Genomic DNA, 21628 nt, shown 5'->3' with positions numbered 1-21628 from the left:
CCGTGCTCCTTCCATAGGTCACAAAAGTTATGGGTATGGTGCTTTGAATCCTGTGTGGAGACATGCATTGTCATTAAAGTCACAGGATGACACCCCTGCACAGGGAGCCAGTGTGAGAGTGAATGGGTTTATCAGGCCCCCGCAGCAGTAAGAGAAACCAAATGAGACCGACACGTCTGTGTATGAGCCAACGGACGAGCAACCGGAGGAGAATGAAGGTGACTGGCGTGTGTTTGTCTTTGATATGAGGTCAGACCGCACTCTTGAACCACGCAAACCAGACTGAGGCCTTGTCAGAATCAATAAAGGGAACATCAGCATACGTGAAACTCGTCTCCTCCTCCATTTCCTGCAGCTGCGAGTCATCTCCCAGGGAGACCAAAGGGACGATCCGCCGTCTACGGAGCAGCAAACTCCCCATCAAAGGTTTTCACGCTCTCGGCTTAAAGAGACTCTTTTCTCCCCCTTTTCATGTCAGCCGCTTTTCACGTATTTTGGGGACTCCAGCGGAGGAGGGAGCACTAATGTGTCTTTTAAATGCAAAGAGGCGGGAAGTGAGTTCAGTAATTACAGCGGGCGAGATTACAGTAATTACAGCTGCTGCAGTGTTCTCTTTGTGCGCGGCATCCTCCCTGCAGGTTCTCATGTGCACGGAGGCGCTGGGAGCATATGTGCATCTGTCTATACGTCCCACAGACTGCAGCTGAATAAACTCTGTGAGTGTGTGGGAGTGTGTGTTTGTTTGTGTGTGTGTGTGTGGGAACAGAACGTTATCCTCTAATCCACCTGCCCCACGCTCATCTGTTTGACGTCTGCCCTGCTCTCTGTTTTGGCTCTGCTTTGTAACTTTGCCGTGTTTCTGTCTGTTTCGTGCATCAACATCATAAATGAGATTTTTGTTGAAGTAGTGAAAAACAAAGGATTAATGGAGGGTGTATATGTACATATGAGAAACAATTCATTATTTAGTGTTAATAGAAAGCTTCAATGACGATGATAGTGGCTTTGAACACATGATATTAGCACAAACAGCCATTTATCAGGAATATAAGATAATGGTATATTCAGCGTAGTTTATTCTTACCTTGTGTGAGGTGTTGTGTGTGAGCCCCTGGACAAAAAAAGCATGGAAGTGTAAATCATCTTTAAATAAGCTGGAGGTGTCAGGAGGACACCTCATCCCTCATCGATTAACCTGCCCGATCAACAGAGGCCTCAGAGTTAATCAGCAACACAAACCCAGTGACTTAATGATGCATTAAGTTGAGAGAGCACGTTGTGTATTAGCTGATGAATGATGTTTACACAATCGGTTGTTTTTCACCTGATCTAGGGCTGGATAAAGATTCCAGGGCGCAGAGGCCTGTGTGGTGTGATTAATGACCCCTGTTGTTTGAGTCTCACACATTTATGAGCAGGAGAAATCTGACATCTAGTGGGAGATGTTGGAAGAATGCATAATTTCTGCCTTGCGTCTCACGCAGGCATCTTTATCCCGTTCTGTCGCCCCGACAAAAGGTAAAAGCCGAGGCATTAAATGATCATTTCTTCCTCGAGATAAGTTGGTGGAAGTATTTCAGACATGGACGGTGTGTAATCTGCTGGACCTGTGCAGGACGATCAGGTGCTTAGCCGCCCAGCCAGGACTATAGATCAAGCATGTTGGATAGGAAATGAACTATGAAGGAGATTTTCCCTGCACACCCCGCCGCTCTCAGGCGATCTCCTCCTCAGCGTAGGAGAACACCTCGACGGCCTGGGTTGTGGAGCACTTGTTAATAATTAGACGGGCTAAGGGTCCTGTCGGATCAGCAGTTCTCTCAACCAAATCGGCGAAACCTGCTGACCTCACATCCATGAACTCAGAGGAGCAAAACTTAATGACCCCCCCAGCTGAGCTGCTACTGCCCAAACTACTACGAGAGCTGGGAGCCAGAGAGAGCGATAACGGCCTTGTTGTTGTTGTTGTTGTTGTTGTTGTTGTTGAAACAGCTGGAGCCGTAGCTGCTGCTGCTGCTGCGGCTGCTGATGTCAGGGATGGCGAACACAGACATACTTGAGATTTGGTGCAGCATTAAGAAGTGGGAAAGATAAACAGAGATGCACACTCACATAAGGAAAAACACATGTAATCATTTAAACACACACACACACACAAGCAGTGCCTAAATCTGTGGCCGGGCTCTGGATCTCCATGCCGATGCTAATCCTCGCTCCAGATGTGCAAGTCGAGGCGATGCCACTGCGTGGCCATGGGGATAAACCAGGCAGAGGCCAGCAGGTCGGCACAGGCCTCCCTCCCTCTCAGGACACCTGCCAATCAACGTACTGTGAGTGCGCAGCGTTAGTCCCGTCCTGTCCTCCTCCCCCCCCCGCCCCAGAGAGCCCTGTCATCCTGTGTTAATCTTACACTGCAGAATGCCAGATGATGCTTTCATTAAGCTTTCCAGTCTGTTAATCAAGGGAAGGCGATCAGAGGGACTTGTCGGTTGGTTATCCCTGGACCTGTGGCGAGTGATGCACGTACATCGATGACGTGCTCGGTATATGTTTGTGTTTATTATTGCGTGTATGAAACGGGGCTGGGAGGTAAAGTAATGATGTCAGGAAAACTAAAGCTCTTTGGCTTTGGTACAAAAATGTGGCAATTTGGAAATAACTAATTTGATATAAAAAGTTGTTTTCACATAAAGGTACAATTATATCTATTGTAAACAAAAATGTAGCTGCCAAACATACTTTTATCCAACCGCATTACATGATATTGTTTTGAACCACCACTTGAGTTTGTCTAACAATATAAAAAAAATAACATAAATGCAAGAACTGCTTCACCCTTGAGGAGAATCGAAATCTTTAAACTTATTTTATCACATTTATAAAAACACATTTATGAAACTATATCTTACATCAATCTTCTTCTTCTGAGGTTTTGTTTCCTGAGCTAATCATTACTCACATCTCTCATTGCCTCAGTCTGAGACTACGACCTCTAGGAGGTGCTACAGGGCCTTGGGTCATAATTTCCTCCATGGTATCTTATTGGTTCAGTGTGAAAACAACAATTTGTACAATTTAGATGAAACTCACAACTGAAAACATCACTAGGATTATTTTATATTAAATTTCTACCAATAGATCCCTTTCACCTAAATCTTACACATTGGACCTTTAATGAATGTTATCTTTACATTATGTTTATGTTGCTATCAACATGTAAACAGGTATAAAGGTAATGATATAACAATGTAAAGAATTAAGTTATAAAAATATTATGAAGTTGCTGCTGTTACATGTTGATAATGTGCTGTTTTCTGTTTTCAATGTGATCGCAAAACTTCCTCATCAGGCGGTGGTTCTATCACCATAGCAACCAGATGCTAAGATTTGAAATAGAAGATTATTTTGATTGACAGGGACAGTCTCTCAATACCTCCTTTGATGCTCTGATGATCAGCATCAAAGGAGGTATTTTGAAAGGAGACCTCTGATTGGCTGTTGATTGCCTTAAATACTGTTAAAGTTTAAAACAGTTGCTATTGCATTCTGACCTTGACTGAGGTAAGTCATGTCTCACTCGCTCTCAGTATTTACCCAGCATGCTAACCGATACAATTCAGGCTCATTATTCAAGTTTGAAATGAAACCACTGTATATTATGAAGCTGCTGCTGTTACATGTTGATAATGTGCTGTTTTCTGTTGCTTTTATGACAAATGTGGGAATATTGTAGCTGGCTTCTTTTGTGTTTTCTGCTGCTTATCTTAATGAGTGATACGTGATAGCGTGATGCTAAGTAGTGTTAGTACGCCGAGGCCAGGCAGAGCGATGCATTGTGGGAAAAACACCTGTAGCACCAGGATATTTTCACACATCTTATTTTACCAAACAATGTGATTTTTGTAACATTGGGAAGATTAACCTTGGTGTTTAACTTAAGCATTTAAGTCAAAGTAAAAAAACAACAACTCCCATCACTGCCAATCCAATTCAGATTCAAATTCAAATCGAAGCGTCTGCTTGCCATGGTGATTGATTTTTTGGTTAATGTGGAGTTTGAATGTTTTTAAGGACAAGTTGACGGGAGCTTAAGCTAATGCTAGGAGCACATTACATGAGGTGTGTAGCTCCTTTAAGGAAAAACCAATCCCTCTCCATTGGGTCTAATGGTATTTCACAGAAAACATTTCTGGAAGGAGCATCAACTCGCAGAACTCGCTCCCATGGTCCAATTTTTTTACTCACAAATTTAAAATATATCTGTGTGTCGGGCAAAGTCTTGGAATTCTCACGGTGTCTTTATAGGACTTATAGTTTCTGAATTATTGTTGTTTGAGTTGTGCACTCAGAGTTTAGATTTCTCTCTTCTTTTCTGACACTTTCAGTATTTTGAGTAATAATTGATTTGATCCTTCTGATGTTTGATTGTATATGACCTCATTAGATCATTAATACTGAGCATCAGTGTGTAAACATGTGTTTGTTGCTACAGATGAAGCAATTGAACTCCTGTAGAGTTTTCATGAGCAGTGGGTTAATCTGATGGGGTCGTGACATGGAGACGATGAAGGACCCCATCGTCTCCATTTCGTCTTAAATAACTTAAATTAAGTTATTTAAGACGATAAAAGAAAACATAAGAAGACAACAAGTCATTTGTTGTCTTCTTATGTTTTCTTTTCTGAAACAAAGTACTGTGGTGAGCACACACACATTCACACAGCAGGATGTGGGTTTGTCAGTTTCACATTACAAAATGATGCTCTTTCTTTCAGACACTTTCAGTATTTTGAGTTTTGCAGTAGTTTATTCCTGGTGTGAGTGAGAACAGATGAGGAATCATTTTATTCTCAAAACACATTCAGTGTGGTTTGTATATGACACTGACAGTACAATGAAGACAGCATCATCATGGCTTGTTTACATGCGATTGTCTCGGATCGTTTGTGTGTTTGTTCAATTTACCTTTTTCTTTTACAGTTTCCTTTATCAAATCTTCACTTCCTTGATTTTCTAATGTAGTTCACTATTAACCTCAATATTGTGCATGTTACCTTGTGCACATTATTTACATTTGTATACGTGTATAATGTTGTTGTATGATGATCTTGTAGCTTTTTCGTCCTTCTGATCCATTTTTTTATTTATCACTTTCTTCGGTGGAGGACGAGGGTGTGTCCGAGCCATCGGGACACTCCTGCAACAGAGGGGACACGTGTGTTTATGCTTTAACTGTACAATAATAGCAACTAACCCGAATGACACAAACTCATATCAGTCCCCTAAACTTGCCAGATGTTTTTAAATCCAAGAGTTATTAACTATTCTCTGAGAAATCAACGAATTGTGGAAAAAGGTCTTATCTCGCTATTTCAAAGAAAGTGAAAAGAATTTCCTGGCTACGTCCCCCGATCCAGATCCAGACAAAAATTGAAAGATTTTTCCCCTGAGCCATACCACAAGATTCCTGGTAATCTATTCTGGAGTTTTTGGGAAGCGAGGCAGGGGTACAGACACTTCTCGAGCACTGACATACGCTCACCTTCACGTTGTCCAGCTCTGGTCTGCCTGGGAGGGATTTTTGTGAGGAGAAGGCCTGTGAGATTACACAGGACAGTCAGAATAAAGATCTGATCAGAGGCGAGAGATACTCAGAATGTCTGGACGTCGGGCCACTGCTCACCTTCTTCGACTGCTGCATCTCCTCCGTTGATTTGGACCTGTTCTTCATGTGCTTCTGAGGAGAGGTGGTGTTGGAACTCTGCAGAGATGGATGCTCGTGTTAGACATGGCCAGAATGACTCCAGTGTTTTGCATGTCAGTGTCCCACTCACCTCATTTGTCTTCTGCTCCATGGCTGAATTATTTCCCCAGCAGACGTTCAGTGCTGACGGAGCTTTGAGATTGATGATGTCCTTTGGAAGGTCTGACTGTAAAACTGAAAAGACAGGAGACAGAATAATGAGGAGTTACTCAGTCGTTTGGTTGATGTACAACAACGCCATTTAAATACCAGACATTTCACACAAAGCCTCTCAGAGAGGACGTACTTGGCGTGAAGCCGCAGACCAGGTTATGAATGCGAGGTTCAACTGATCCCAGATTGATCTCGAGCTCCTGACAGACACGAATCAATGAGACGTCACAGGCGAGCTGAGGAGTCTGCAGTTCTGGTCTCTTTTCAGTAGATGGCGACTACTGACTACTTTTCAGTAGATGGCGACTCCCATAACTGATTTCAACGTTTTGTTTTTCCGTCAGTGGTAAAGGCATATTACATATTCAAAACTACCATGGCACTAGGAAGGGGGCATACGTAAAAGAAAGCGAATCTGTGGAACCTCGCAGGATTCATCGTGTACTGTCTTGGCCCAAGTCGTATTATTTCCTGAATTACTAAATTTTTTAGTAATCTTTGCATAATCCTGCTGAAAAAAAACAGACGCTGGTGAAACCATAACATCCTTGGGGGAGGTAAAAAAAGAACGACATACTAAAAGGAGGCAGAAGATTTCAACCCCCAATGAGAAGAATGACAAAAACCACCTCCTGCAGAACTGAAAGGTCGAATCCACAGCTGGTGTCAGGAGCCTCAGCGGCCGGGGACAAAACACCTCGGGGTCTGGGTCAGTCGCATTAGAGTGATATTTGTCCAGTGATGTGACTGGTGCTTGTCCATATCCGCCTCTGTTTGATACCCGACCAGTTTGATCAGATCCAACACAAATGGGTGGTTCACTGGTTTCTCATTCTGCCTGGTTTCTAACAGATGGGACTGTAATCACAGAAGAGACATCGGGGAATTTGGAAGATGTGGTTGAAACCTGTTGCTCATCATGAAGCCATTATATAAATTAGGTATGCAGTACAAAATAACCGGGAAGTCTGAATAATATAAACACGTGGTGCACTAACTAATCTTTCAGCTACAGAGCACGGCCTTCATCAACCACACGAGATCTGAGCTGTTGTCCAGAGCTCCATCCATCTGTGGAGGCCACAGGACGTCGCTGAAAGTTTGGAAACCATCTGTAAGATCATCTTGTGGTGTTTCTTTTTTTGTGTCATGGTACATCATGATTATAATAATGTTTTAGGACTTTTTTAAATATTGATTTTGCTTGTGTTTTTCATGCAATTGTCATTTGCATATTTATTTATAATGGCAAAGTCACCTGAAGCAAACCACAGCCTCTGATTTTTCCTAATTTCTTACATTTAATTTTCACAATCACAGTAAAAAGAAAATCTCCCCTAATCTGCCCGATCAGGACTGTGTGGAAACTGTTCAATCTGATTTATCCTCTCTTTTTCTGCAGGAGCTGTTTTGAGCTCATTTCCACCTGGTTTTGAATTCCTCTGTTTGGTGCTTAACAACATCTCATGCACACATCACAGAACTGGGATTAATGGCTTAATCAATTGGAGTAGACACTTGGACTCTTAAGCATAAATCAATGAATCTGTTTAAAATACACCGATTAAATATTGTTGCATTCGCTGAGTCGGTGGCCCTGATTGGATAGTATGAGTACAAATGCTCATGGGTTGTTGGAGTTATTTGATACTTCTGAGACTGACTCACGATTGGTCGAGCGCGTGTATCGCTACCGTGGCTCCAGCCCAGACTCCAAGATGGCAGCGTTGGTATCGGGGATATTTTAGCCTTATTTGTGGAAAGTGGAAGGAAGTAGAGACGTGCTGTCCACCATAGACAATCTATGGTGGAAACCTTTCTGGTGAAATGTACAGAATTGATCTAACTTGGAAGGGAATGTATGTTTTTGTGTATTCTATAGCCCACTGAGAAACTATGATGATGAAATGATTTTTTCCCAAGATATGAATTCCTCGAGATCCCTCCTGCCGAGCAAAGACGTATCAAAAAGCGGATCCATGGACCACCCTGCTCCCTGCTTCAGCCCGCTGCTCCACAGGAAGCGTTCAGCTCATAAAGAATGAATGGGGGCTGATCGACAGGAACTCACTCGGCCCCTGCGACGGCTGACGTCAGTGGAAGCATCATATTTGATGCTGCTGGGAACTCCATTGGAATGTCCCAGTTGGATTGGATTATATGTGATATCCAACAAGACCCTACCTGCTGGACCGCATTCAATGACACAACTGAATACCCAGAGGGACTTACCAACTGGAGTCCTCGCTTCCTTCACACGAGGCCTATTACCACATTCATGATGGTTCAGTTGGCACACCCAGGGCTGGGTAAGGCTGTTGTTCTGCCTGCACTTAGTTTCAAATGTGCATTACAGCCCTTTGAGGAGCAGAGCAGGCTAATCTGAGCCCTGATGGCTGGGCAGGGTTTCACTGAGTCCTGAGTGCTCTCTCTCTCTCTCTCTCTCTGACCAGCGCCCGCAAGGAAATTACCTCACAGTGAATGATTTCACCTCACCTTGTTTTTCTCTCTCACTGTCTACCTGTCTTTGCGTACATGAGAAATCCCTTCTTGGCAGACCCCAACAATGACCCAACGCTACATCTGAAGGGATGGAGGCGACACACACAGGAGCTGAAGCTGCAGGGAATGCATCTTAGCTGCTTTGAGAATCACTTCTCCACCAATTAGCACACATGAGCAAACCAACCAAGTGACACGCCCGACAACACGCAAAAATGCACAAAATGCTCAGACGCTATGACGTGACCACATAAAGCAACAAAAAGACTTGGTCTTAAAAGCTACTCAACTCTTTCTGCAAGGATGGTCAAAAAGAATATTTTACCTCCCAGTCTTTCCAAACCATTCCTCCTCCTCCTCCAGCCCCATCACTCTGACTGACACACGACAACAACAGAGTATTTATTCTACGAGATTGTGAATATAATGCTGATGCGAACATCCTCATCATATCAGCAGAAATTCTGCTCCTGTGATTTAAATCCAGCAGCAGAGACCATTAGCTCAGTTTTAATGTTGGGTCACTATTAATTAACTCCCCAATTGAGGAGCTGAATGTAATAAGAGCTTATTGAGCCTAATCTCAGTGTGTGTGTGTGTGTGTGTGTGTCTTTCATGAGAAAAGGAAAGATATGACAGAGCAGTACAGCCAAGTTACACCTAAATCTTAACTCCTGCTGTCTTCTTACACCTCGCCATCAAAACGTCTGCCCATCTATCAAACAACTACCTGCTGGAGATCATCAATATCCATTCATTCGATCATCTAGCAGTAATGACAGTGACAGGAAATGTCCCATAAGCCCCAGGTTGAGTGATGGAGACCTTGAAGATGGTTTCCAATCTGTCGGGTCCACTCTGTAGCTCCAGTCAAGGAGGTCAATCTGAAGTCTTGGTCTAACATTGTAGCCTCAGCATATCTATAGTGAACATCGCATGATCTCCCATGTGCCGGATGTGCTTAATCGTAGAGGTTGTATACGTGCACACAGAGGTGGTCAGTGCACGGAGGTGTGCATGTGGCCAGAAGCTGCACCAGCCGCCGTCCAGAGAGCACATTAAGATGGCTCACAGGGGCAAGGACATAATGTCCTGTAATTGATGATGATGGGCCGTCTGTTCGGCCACGTTCAGGTGTGACACATTTACACACACACACACACACAATGTAGCCCCCCCCCCAGGCTGATGGATTTAGTCTGGAGACGCCCGACACAGCTGCTCCCAGCCTGAATCGCAGCTCAGGCATGTGTTTCTCATCTGATAACTGAGACAGTGCTAATGAATGCACTATCATTTTCAGTTCCAGCACACTGAGCACAAACTCCACGTCCTTCAACGGCTCAGCAGAATCTGTCAATGCACAGTAGACGTGCGAGCACTGATCTGATGGATGGCTTTTGTTTTACAGCACTTGTGTATTCTCCCTGCAGGACACTCAAAGGCATGGTGAGAATCTTTCACTGCTCCCATTAGAACACTTTGCTTTTAAAAAGGTATAAAAAAAAAAATAAAAGAAGAAAGAGCCGGAGCTCAATCTTCATGAAAACAGGAGGGGAGGATGAATGATGGTGACAGAGGGAGAGAGGACAGGCACACTCATCTACTGACAGTACAAGCACAGCGATCACCCCAGATTAATGATATTGATGAAATGCTTCAGGGGGTAATTCAGCCACTCACCTCCCTTCGTCTTCCCTCTTTCCTGCTCTCAGTTCAGCAGACGTGCGGTGGAGTAGACGGCACTCCTCATCTCACTGCTGCTATGGTGTCTGCGAGAGCACACCCCTCTCTGCCCATTCATAGGTCTGCCGACGCACCACTCATACACACACACAGACACACACACATACCCAGACACACACACACACCAGGTGTGCCAATCATAGCTGTGCATGACAATGTCTCCATCAGCCCGGCAGTGGGAAGGACAAACAGGTATTGAACTCTGCACATTGATGCGTCCACATACAGCTTTGTTCTTTGTTTCAGGTTAATAACTTCAGTGACTATTACAAGCTGATACAGACAAGGTGGGCGAGTCACATGCCTTTTGGGAAATATGGATGCTGCTGACATCATCCATGGGGAATAATCCATCTATGACTCAGCTAATTTGTTTTGTAACCCACACAATGGCTAAACACTTCCCCCATAATAGTCCTCTCAGACTCCTCAACTGGAAAACACCTGCCAGCAACAAGTCTGCAGACACAAGAGGCAAGTCATTGGCCAAAAACTGATCGCAAAGAGCCAATCAGAGGGCTGCAATGGTCCCCATCACTGTGCAGAAATGACATAAGTTCATGACAAGACTCAAGTGAAGGAGGCACATGGAAGCACGTAATCAATTGAAGAGGGTTACAACTGTACGGACTCGTCTGACACTGCATGACTCATACAGCCAGTCCACTGGGTCATTGGGCTCCGGCTGCACTTTGTATGAAATCAAATCACATAACATTTATCAAACCAGAACCTGACCTCAGTGTCAAAATAAAGGTCCTGTCTGAGGCTATAAAAAGGTGAAAGAAACGTTTTCCCTCCCCGAACTGCAAACACGGACAAAAAGGATCACGTTCCATCATGAAACATTTTAATTCTTCGCATACACCCTGTGATATTTATCGGACTCACTCTCTCTAAGATCACTTTACTCATAAACAGATCTGGACCCTGATGTACAGTAGAATATAAAGTGACAGGAAAACAGGTCTTGACCAGGGCTTCATGAAGTGCCATCACTGCAAACCAGTAGCGCAAACATACATTCCACAATCGCAAGTATAGGCACACAATATGAAAACAACAATTCTAAATATTAAAAGCTGTAAAAGCATTACAAAAATATTAAATTAAGAAAACACACTTCAAAAAGGCCCATCTGGACATTCACCGGTTCCTGCACAGAAACATGTTTTAGCTTAGAGTTTGGAGAAAAGCTGGAAGAAACAAACTCACATTGTACAGCATTAAATATCATAGGAACACTATTCAGACACTCTGTTATCAGGGTGAATCTTGAGACTTAACTTGTTTTCTTACATTTAGGGGTCGCATCAAACAATTCATAGCATACATACCCCATCAGGGTGTGTAGTGTTTTAAGATGACACTATAAATGCTTTCCATGATCTCTTCTTCCTCATGAGGCCGACATCAGCAGCAGAGCTGGTAGCTCACTGCTGTCTCAGAGCTTATACGCAAACAGTCATAAAAAGTGCTTAACAAGTTGGGACTCAAATTTGTTTGTTTTCTGTGATTGCCAACGTTGTCTGAGTCCATCCCAACACATGGATGTTTTTCAAACTTCAGTTTCTCTGCAGTCTTTCGATTCAGATTCAGCAGATTCAGGGACTCCCTTGGCTGCTCCGGGTGGATGCGGAGGCAGGGACGTCTTGTTCCCCGATTTCTCTCCGGGCTCTGCAGCGGGGGAGCTGGTTGCACCGCGCTCCTTCGACTCCATGTTGGGCCCCTGGTCTGAGGGCAGCTGCAGAAACAGCGGCACCTGTAGCTGCGCTTTGGTCAGGAGGCCCCGCTGGTCGTCCACCCTGCACTGAGCTCTCGTCAGCATGTCCAGAAACCCTGACGCAGACGGAATATCAAGATCATCCCAACATTTATCTTAATGAGCCTGAGGTATTCCAATTTTGTAGATGAGAACATGTTGTAGTAAGCTGAAAACTTTCAGAAAAATAAGGTTCCATGTAAGAACTAAAACCTCTGTCCTGACTAGATACTAGGGTTGGGTGATATGGGTACAATCTTTATTGATAAAGATTAAGTTGCAATATTGTTTTATGTATATCATTTTAATACTTTAAGTTCTTTGATGACTTTTGATAAAAGAATCTGACAAACGGTCTCACCACTTGTTCAATTAAGTAGATTATAAATATATATATATATTTTCAAATTTAACAAATTACTATAAAACTTGATGGATAGAAATGTTTAATGGGTCAAGAGAGAGAACAAATCAAAATTTCGGTGTGGATCTGAATCCAGAGCTGGATTTAAGATTTGTTTTTCCCACTTTCTTTAACATTGCAATTTTTGGCACCTTTTTCCACATTTTTGATGATTTCTCAGAGAATAATTCATGGATCTTGAAAAAATCAAGCACGTTTAAGGGACTGATATTTATGAGTGTGTGCAATTTGGTTAAGATCCAAATCAAAACCTTGATCTGGTGAATTTAAACGTGCTGTCATAAGGGGACTGTTGGGTCTTGACAGAGGTATATGCGCTCCAGTGATTCCATTCTGTTCGGCTGTAATCTGCTGAAAAACATGTGATGAAAGAACTGCAGCTTTTAAATGCACTTTGTGGTGAGACTGCTTTGTAAATAAGAAAAAACATTTGAGCAGTGTGCACTTCTTTTGTGTTGTAGGATCAAATTTTATCCAAGGTTAAGAAGACATTTCCAAGCTCAAACTGAAAACCAGATTTTTTCACCACATTGATTGATTGAAACCTATATATTCTATATAGTTATGGCCACCTCATCGAGGGGTTGTATTTTGTTTTGATCATCTTTCAATACTTGCTGCCATATTGCCCAATCATCCTTGCTACTGCTGAGCGTCCTACCATCCATCTCGCGGTTCTTACTGGGCTTGGGCTGAGTCCTGACTCGGTCTGTCGTTGATCTGGCCTGCACGTCACCTCCGCTCACCGCTCCTGCCTGCAGGACCAGAACAGATTCCAGCATTGTCTACATATAGAACAACATTTCACAAGGTTTAAATCCAAGAGACTAATATGAATTCTACAAATATAAACAAACACAATATTTAAACTTCTTACTGCAGAGAATTGGTGACGTCTAAGCATTAAGCTTCGTAAAAAAAAAACTAAAAAAAACACTATAGTGCACTGTATATATTGTCAGCATTCAGATTTAAAGGTTCAGTGTGCAGAATTTAGTGACATCTAGTGGTGAAGTTGCATTATGCAGCTGAATACCCCTCACCTCACCCTCCCCTCCCAAACATGTGCTAGCTTTCAGTTGTTATAAAAACTCAAAAGGTGTCGTATAAATTATAATGAGGGTTATTGTCCCGTCTTCACACAGCCTTGGTATTAAGATGATAATCTTCATTATCTTTATTTAGGTAATAGTAATATTAATAATAAACAAAACATCACAGCAGCCTCACCTGTGTGGCTACAGCTGAACCACTGCCCCTGGAAATGTTGCTCTGCTCTTTTCCTGTTTAAACCACATAAATACACTGAATGAGTTTTGCTTGTCCTGGTACAGAAACTCCTCAGTGGTCATGTGATGATGGTATGGAACTTAAACAGACATTAGCCAAATAAAAATAATCTTGACTAGCATGTAACTGGTGCAATTCAGCCCCTCTCCTCTCTCAGTGCTGCGGATGTGAGGCGGGGGGGCACTGATCCGGAGTGAAGTCGGTCCTGGTCTCTCAGCGGTCGGGGGAGTGAACTCGAAGTGACACGGCTCTCAACAAACAAAATGGTCTCTGACATTTCAACCCACAGAGAAGAACGAAAGGACAAAAAAAAAAGCAACACACAAAGAAATCAGAGCAGGAAGAGAGGAACGTGCAGGCAGTGACGCAGAGGGAAAGAAGAAAAAAACAACCAGGGTAGTGAAGTGGACATGACAGGAATTTCTCTTCTTCCCCGCTAAACATGCAGAAACACTTCAGTCACTCTCATCCCACACAGTGTATCCATTAAACGAGTAGAAGGCCCAGGCAGGGTTCAGACAGTATTCAGAAGAGGTCACACAAAGTGTAATCCCTCAGGTCAACCACAAACAAACAAAAAGCTACCATGGATTGAAAGATAGTATGTGCCTCATCATGTTGTCCTCTTTTACTCATTGGCCAGAGTTTATTTAATCCTCTGCTTTGAAGAGCAGTGGGAGCCAATGAAGCAAACAGGACACAATGAAATGTTTTGGACAGGTGGGGCACGATCCGAGGAAGAACCTGGTAAGTTTTGCTGCAGGTCTCGGAAAATCTTCATCAGTTTTTGTAATATTTTTAGTGAGTGATTTATGAATATCAATAAAACAAATATCAGACACATTTAGTGGACTGATTCATGAGTGTGTAACTTGGTGCTGTTCCAAATAAAAACCCAAACAGGGTCAGGGAAGAAAGCTTTAAACTGTATCAGGATGAGCGGGTGGAACCAGGATTTGTTTCTTTAATATTGCAAGATAGACTTTTTTCAACATTTTCATCAATTTACCAAGAATAATTCATGGGTCTTGATGAAAATAAAAAAAATTATCCGGCACATGTAGTAAACTTATATCTATGGGTGTGTGAAATTTGGTGCAACTTGATTGGATTTAAGGGGGCTGCTGAGCCTCGGAGGAGGTGTGTGCTCTGCTGATATTCTAGTTCTTTCTAGTTTACATCAAAGTAAAACAGTTTTGTTTTAAGTTGACAAGAACATTAACCTTTGGATTTGTCCAGTCGCAGCGTCTTATTGGCCAATCGGAACACGGAGCTGCTCATGTTCACAGGTTCATCGCTTCCAACCTTCAAACAGAGAAGAGATAAAACATGAAAGGGTTCAGTTGGGCTGACACACAATGAGCTGCAGAGTTTTGTGAAGATCAAGATCCACCTCATTACTAAAATGATGTCATCTAATTACTTAGGCCAAAAACTAAATGGTTTTACACATTCTACTTTCAGTAATCAAATTATATTACAGATTTGATAGAAATATCTGTAATATAATATGTGTTCTGCTGATGGGACAGACAAAAATATGAGACATGGTCGTGAGTCATCGATGTGAATTACTTATACTTGTTAATAACTTCTCTAACATGCTTGTATCATTACGTGTCTATTCATGAGCTTTTAAAAAAATGCTCCTTCCTGTATAATTGAGGAAAGTAATTATCTGGGGAACAGGCTGCATATTATGTCTCATTCATTGGAAACACACTCACCATGGTGACGAGAGCCTCTTGTGGCTTGAGGTCGTGCTTCTGCATCACCACAGAGAGGGCGTCCTGCAGCGTCTTACTGGACTTCGCCATGATCCCCACTGTCTTACCAGTGAAGGCGATCTCCAGCCTGAAACATGCATTGACAAGTCAGATAAATCCCACACCCAATGTTATCTCAGCAGGAAATCCAAATATGATTTGCCGCAGAAACGTCTCTAATTGCATATAGTGCAAATGATGACTCAAATCAAATTTAGGCCAGTGAGCCAAACTTCTCTAGAACCGGTGTGAACACAGGGACTTCCCTCCAACATGGTGACGAGTGACGTGCTGTAGTGAGGGATGTGTGAAACCCTGCGAGGCTCAGACAGAAAAAAAAAAGGAAGCAAAGGAAGTGACACATTTGACTCACGCAAACATCACCCTGAGCTCGAGGGAGACCTGCTGATCCCTCAGCACGGAGCAGTCCTGGTCCAGAGATAAGGGCTGCTGCAGAGACAGAGCAACGATGTTACAGACAGAGAGACGTCACAGAGGACAGCTCCAACCTGGGACACTTGAGTTAGACATATAGTCCAACGTGAAAAGTAGGTTTGAGGGATGGATGTTGGGACAGGAAGGGCATAGTCTATATTTCTAGTGGTGAGGTTTCGTGTTGCAGCTGAATACCCCTCACCCCCCTCCCCTTCCAAACATGAAAGAGAACCTATGGTAGCTTTCACTTGTCATAAAAACTCAAAAAAGGTGTTTAGTTTGTCCAGTCTGGGCTACTGTAAAAAAAACATGGTGGCCTCCGTAGAGAAGACCCGCTCCTGATCTAAATATAAAGTATTTAAATATGAAGCCCCCAAATTAAAACTATTTAGATGAAAACACTTTATTAAACCTATTTTAAAGGCAATTCATACCAATAGATCCCTTTCGCCCCAATCGTTCACAGTGGATCTTCAAAGCTGTGACCGGCCACTCACCTTGTCCCTCTCGTGAAGGTAGATGATGACATCCTTCAGTGGGAAGCCTCTCTTTTCACACAGGCTGGCCAGCATGTCTTTGATGGGTAGGCCGTTCCGCGTGGGGGCCAGGGAGGCACTGCCATCGGGCAGGTAGACACAGCAGTAGCCCCCTTGCACCTCTATCCGACTCCCACCTCCCTTGGCTGCAGAGCGGGGACTTGATTTGTTGTTCTCCAGAGAGGGAAGAGAGGAAGTGACCTAGAGTAAGACATTTTACATATACATTCATGTGTGCCTCTCTGTCTATAACCAATTTCACAGAAACCAGCTTCAGCTACAGAACAAACCACAAACCCATTGCCACTGCACTGACCTCCATCTGCCTGCAGAGGGAACCAAGCTCCACGCTGCTGGTTGATACGGCCGACACATGAGATTCCTTCCGGGAGCCTGCACCCTGTGTGCTGGATGCATCTATTGGAATTGATGGCAAGAAATAGAAATCAGCCAGGAATAAAGTCACAGGACGGGAATTGAGGCCTAAGCACAGATGCCCACTGGTCGTCACTCGACAGGAACTGTACCTCCCCAGGATCCTCCATTTTGTCGCGGTTTCTCTGAGACAGACCAGCCCCCCGGCAAACTGTGAAAGTCTGACTTCTTGTTCTGTTTGAGACACAAGTTCTTTCAGCAAAATTAAGAACAAAAATTGTTTTCCCCCCCCCCACTCCCTGGCCATTTTTCTCCTCAGCCATCTACCTTTGGGTCACTGAACGAGGGGCTTCTTGTGGCCATGTCCTCGCAGGATCCCAGGCGGAGCGGCTCATTGGAGGGCTGAGGATGAAGATTTCCTCCCAGGGTGCAGCTGTGGTACAGAGGAGAACGCACGAAGCGCCTGTAGCTGTCCATCTTCATCAGCTTGAATATCTGACGCAGAGCAGGGACAGTGGTACAAGTGGTCAGCCGAGGCACCAGCACTGGGTTACTGTGCTAAGAACGGACTCTGAAACAGACCTGTGCTTGGGCCTTGTTAAACATGTCGGGTGTGGGCTGCTCCAGGTCCTTCTCCTCCGTCCTGGCGGTGTCATCGATGTTCACCGAGTAGGGAGCGCTGGGGGACAGGTAGGTGTTGTAGATGGAGCGGGCCGCTGTTTTCAGCTGGAAAGGCAACAGAGCTCTAAGACCAAATCATCCTCTTGATACCTAGACTTTGTTTGATAGTTTTTGCCTGAGTGACACAGTTTCCCTTTCGATTTCATCTGACTGACTGTTTTCATTTGGTTGGTGTCTTCCGTTTTGAGTTTTTTTTTACATCCTGCACCAATAACAATGAAATCCACTCTTTCCATTCATCCACTGGAAGTCATGCAATCAATAAGGAACTCAAATTTGATTCGTTTCTCAGAGAAATGAGAAATGGCAGCACAAGAGTTGATGGAAGCTTTTATGCTACTTTTATTTGAGATGCTGCTGCAGAGGTTTTTGTCTCAAACAGCTTCATATCACTGACGTCAACAGGAAATGTATCTGTTGTGGAAAAAGCTGCGTAATCATTGTTAACATCATTCAATCACACATTGTGGCTGCAGATACCTACATGGATTTGTTTAGAGGAACAGAGCAGCTCAGTTTATAGTCACTGTAAATAATCAACTTCTTGTCTAAAATAAAAAACACAGGAATATTTATCAAACAACGCAAATGGTTGTAAAAAAAAAGCGCCACCTACCTTGTCCAATGAGGTGGGTGGTGTCTTCCTGAACTTTTCACAAGCTTGCCAGAATAAAATGTTCTCTGCACTCACCTCAGACCTCAAGAAGGCCTGTGGAGAAACACACACTGCATGAACACACACCTCTAGTGAGGGGTCATTGGAAAGCTTGTACGCGTGTCGGGTGAACCTCACCGTGAAGTTACGGACACCGGACGGGTCGTCCAGCAGCTTCTCAAACGAAACGGCCCAGCTCAGCACGCCGTTGGCCGGGCCGGCCTCTCCGCCCGGAGTCCCCGGGAGACTGGAGCTGCTGCCTCCACAGCTCCGTGCAGACATGTTCAGCTCTACAACACATCCAGGCACAAAACACACCCAGCTATCAGCAAGGGGAAGCATGACCAAGAATGAGACTGAATCAGATATCTTCATCTGTCGTGCATGGACATGTTCAGATTGTAGAAATACAGGATTGCCAGTGTGCACGTCGGCAGTTCACGCTTACCTCCGTCTGACACCGCCTGGCTCTGTGAAGACAGAGATAAAAGAACACTTAACACAAATTAAAACATCTGATCAGACTGAATACAGGTCGTCATGGACGAGTGGCTGCTGGTGTAACGTGACAATTTCCTGTACATCCAAAGAAACTTTCCTCTCAGTTCAACAGTCACTTGACTATTGACTGAAAATCATAAAAACAGTAAATGTAAATTCATAATAATATAACCAATCAGTCACATGTATTCAAAGCACAGAGGCTGACATTAAGGAAGTGAAAAGTTAACAGCAGCTGCATGTTTTTTTGTAGAGTGGTTCAGTGCAATCAGGCCGGGCTGTTCTCACAGGAAGTGGTTGTGACACTGAAGAAAATAAGTCATTCAGCTTTCAGAGCACATAACATTCTCTTCACAAATGAGTGTGAGATGAACCAAAGTACAGATCTGTCCCCCAACAGGGACGGATATCCGACCAGCAGGTTAACTGTATCAGTTTAAACTTATATTTGCTAACTCAAAAGGACCCGGACTAACATGAACACTGGCCCTGTTCGGATTGGTAGACCACATGGGGACTGAGGCCTGGTTCTAATGAAGCGAATCATAATTTCTGAGCTCCTGGGTAAGATTTGTGGTAAGTAGTGCATTGTGGTGAGGTTAAGGTTAGGTATGGATTCAGAATAGTTGCGGTCGGGAGGTATTGGTTTGGCTGTCCACAATGAATGGAAGTCAATGCAAAGTCCTCATGAAGAAAGCGGCACAAACCTGCGTGTGCGTATGTGTGTGAATGTGTTACTTCTGCCGAGTACACAACAGGGGTAAACGTTGGTAAAAATAAAGTAGGAAGTAACACTCTGTTTGTCAAACTCGCAACGTTCTACTTTCGTCAATGTTGCCTCACAAGTCGTTTAAATGTTAAATTAAACTTCAGCTGACTTAACTCTTCTGTTGGTTCATCTTGGTTTTATTTTCATTCTACATATTCATTCTCCAGTGAGCTGAGCTCGACTAGGCTCCGCTGTCAAACATGGACATGCAGCTTTCTTGATTTGAATTTGCCCGAAATGCGAGTCATGGTTTTCAACAAAATTTTAGCTTTAGCCAGAATCTATTGCTGAGTCATACTGACAGATACGTGTTGGGTTGTTAAAACGTGTGTGTCTCTCTCAGCATCAGCTCATGTCACACAAAAAAACTGGTCAAAGCCAAAGGCCAAATCTAGCTCTGGGTTTTTGAAGTAACGCAGAATTCCTTGCAATCAAAGTTGAAAGTTTTGTCGTCTGAACTCTTTGTTGGACTAAGGCCCGAGTTTAGCTAAGTACAGGAATGACGCTACAAAACGTTCTGAAAGGTCCTATAGTCATGCACCTTTCAGTCTGGGGATGCCTTGGTTCAGGAGGTAGAGAGGGTCACCCGTTAACCGGAAGTTGGTTTGATTCCGGTCTCCCCCATTCTGCTTGCCAAAGTGTCCTAGGGCAAGACACTGAAACCCAAATTGCCCCTGATGGCTGCACCGACTGTGTGTGAGAAAGTGCTGCACGTAGATGCACTGTTTGAATGTGTGTGTGAATGGGCAGCTCTGTACAGTATAAGCACTTTGAATGATTATCAAGACTAGAAAAGTTCTGTATAATATATCATTTCAGACCATTGAGCAGTTAACAACAGAGAATATGACAGGAGTAGGATTCCCCGCAGAAGATAAGCAAACATGTTCTGTGTGATTGATCATTGGAACATCTGTGTTTTCTCCACCTTTTATGAGAAATACATCTCTCACCTTTTGACTTTGAGTTAAACCCTTTCAAGAAACCTAATGGTGTAATGTTAAGTGGCCCGGAGCCAGCTCGGCCTCCACCTGACAGCTTGACGTAGTGGGATGGCTCATTTACTGTGACTGACTCAGTAGCTACCGACTGCAGCCATAACGCTTCATTGGTTCTGGCACCGCTGATAGGTGGTAACTGGATTTGACAAGCCACCACAAGAATACACCACCGTCACACAGTCTGCACTCAGACCTGGATCTCAGCTCGATAGTGTCAGAAAGACAGATTGAGAAAGTACCTTTGAAAAGACTTTTGTAAGACATTCCTGTTCATTACAAGTATACACACCCGACACCAGCTCATTCCCCTTTGACTTTACACACTCACACTTCTAAAGCTCCACTATGTCGAGGCTGATAAAACGTCTTGTATTGTAAAATGGATGAATTGGATCCAGCAGGAGCAGCTGCAGAACCAAACCCATCCAGACAAAGACCAGTTCCAGCTCACCATGTGGCCGACAGGAATCCTCTGAGCGTTGCTGTTCTTCGCCATGACGGCCCAGACACCAGACCACGAGCTGAGCTCCTGTGCGACGTGCACACTCTCAGGGGACACAGCAGAGTGCTCCACCCAAAGATGATGCACAATCTTCATACACACACTCAAAAAACTCATCACTTTGTGTTACTTCCTGCCTGTAAGGGAAGTCTTGCCATAGCAACAAGCCGCAAAAGAGGAAGTACGGTTACCCCGATCAAACTGTTCTCAGCCTACGTCTTGAGAAATACTCTGATGTGGGAACACGGTCCAGGCAGATGTGCTCATTGTGCTTTTGATGCACTGCAAGAGTCACTCGGTGCAGCTTTAAACCGGGAATCACTGTCAGCAGGAGATTTACAATTACTCTTCTGCGTCCGGGACGTTCTGAAACGTGCACGTGTCGAGGAAATCTCTGAGATTTAAGCATAAAACCTCTAAAATCATGTGATGCAGTATTTTCAAGAAAGTTAGAATAAAGTCAAATTTATGGTTTTTGTTGAAACGTTGCTAAACTTCTGAAAGACGTACGAGTCATTTCAACTTTTCAGCTAACAATTATCAGATTTTTTTTTTTTTATTTACACATGACAGGAACTAAACCTTGACACACTTTAGGCCTATGTACCGACCAACAACACCAATACATCACATACAACAATAATATACAACCACATGTACGAAACCAAAACTAACAGATGAAAAACTATTAAAAATATAATCGAATTAAATAAAATGTAGATATAAATTAATATTTAATTTTACATTGTTAAGTATCAACAAATAA

General features: G+C 43.5%; 2 protein-coding genes and 1 long non-coding RNA gene across 11 annotated transcripts in view; 1 reads left to right on the top strand and 2 right to left on the bottom strand.

Annotated features, from left to right (window-relative positions):
* Nucleotides 1-4785: 4785 nt before the first annotated feature.
* LOC128445684 (uncharacterized) lies at nt 4786-10093 on the bottom strand. Its single transcript, XR_008339489.1, has 4 exons — nt 5835-10093; nt 5684-5761; nt 5543-5596; nt 4786-5197 (listed from the first exon to the last, which is right to left on the bottom strand). It is a non-coding gene; the product is annotated as an uncharacterized LOC128445684 (long non-coding RNA).
* Nucleotides 10094-10993: 900 nt separating this feature from the next.
* Nucleotides 10994-20948, bottom strand: rgs14b (regulator of G protein signaling 14b). Of its 7 annotated transcripts, none has more exons than XM_053428454.1 (15): nt 20812-20948; nt 18538-18559; nt 18228-18379; nt 18051-18143; nt 17336-17479; nt 17081-17248; nt 16906-16987; nt 16695-16795; nt 16340-16579; nt 15781-15857; nt 15369-15495; nt 14865-14946; nt 13582-13634; nt 13013-13136; nt 10994-12004 (listed from the first exon to the last, which is right to left on the bottom strand). In XM_053428454.1, the coding sequence occupies exons 1-15, from the start codon at nt 20854-20856 to the stop codon at nt 11724-11726; spliced, it is 1791 nt and encodes a 596-aa protein (XP_053284429.1). In that variant the 5' UTR covers nt 20857-20948; the 3' UTR covers nt 10994-11723. The 7 variants fall into 7 exon arrangements, with proteins under 7 accessions (XP_053284429.1, XP_053284430.1, XP_053284432.1 ...); XM_053428455.1 differs by having other exon boundaries at nt 13034-13136; XM_053428457.1 differs by having other exon boundaries at nt 13013-13106.
* LOC128445683 (uncharacterized) overlaps nt 18907-21628 on the top strand; it is a 7783-nt gene continuing 5061 nt past the window's right edge. Inside the window, exon 1 of one of the 3 annotated variants that reach the window (XM_053428464.1) lies at nt 18907-19166. The gene's annotated coding sequence lies outside the window, so the exon portion shown is untranslated. The remainder of the gene's footprint in view (nt 19167-21628) is intronic. The other 2 variants (XM_053428463.1, XM_053428462.1) reach the window with 2 other exon arrangements.

This window comes from Pleuronectes platessa, chromosome 8 (assembly GCF_947347685.1).
Source record: "Pleuronectes platessa chromosome 8, fPlePla1.1, whole genome shotgun sequence".
NCBI lineage: Eukaryota > Metazoa > Chordata > Actinopteri > Pleuronectiformes > Pleuronectidae > Pleuronectes > Pleuronectes platessa.
Note: the sequence above shows the minus strand (reverse complement) of the source record. Positions and strands in the feature narration are given on the sequence as shown.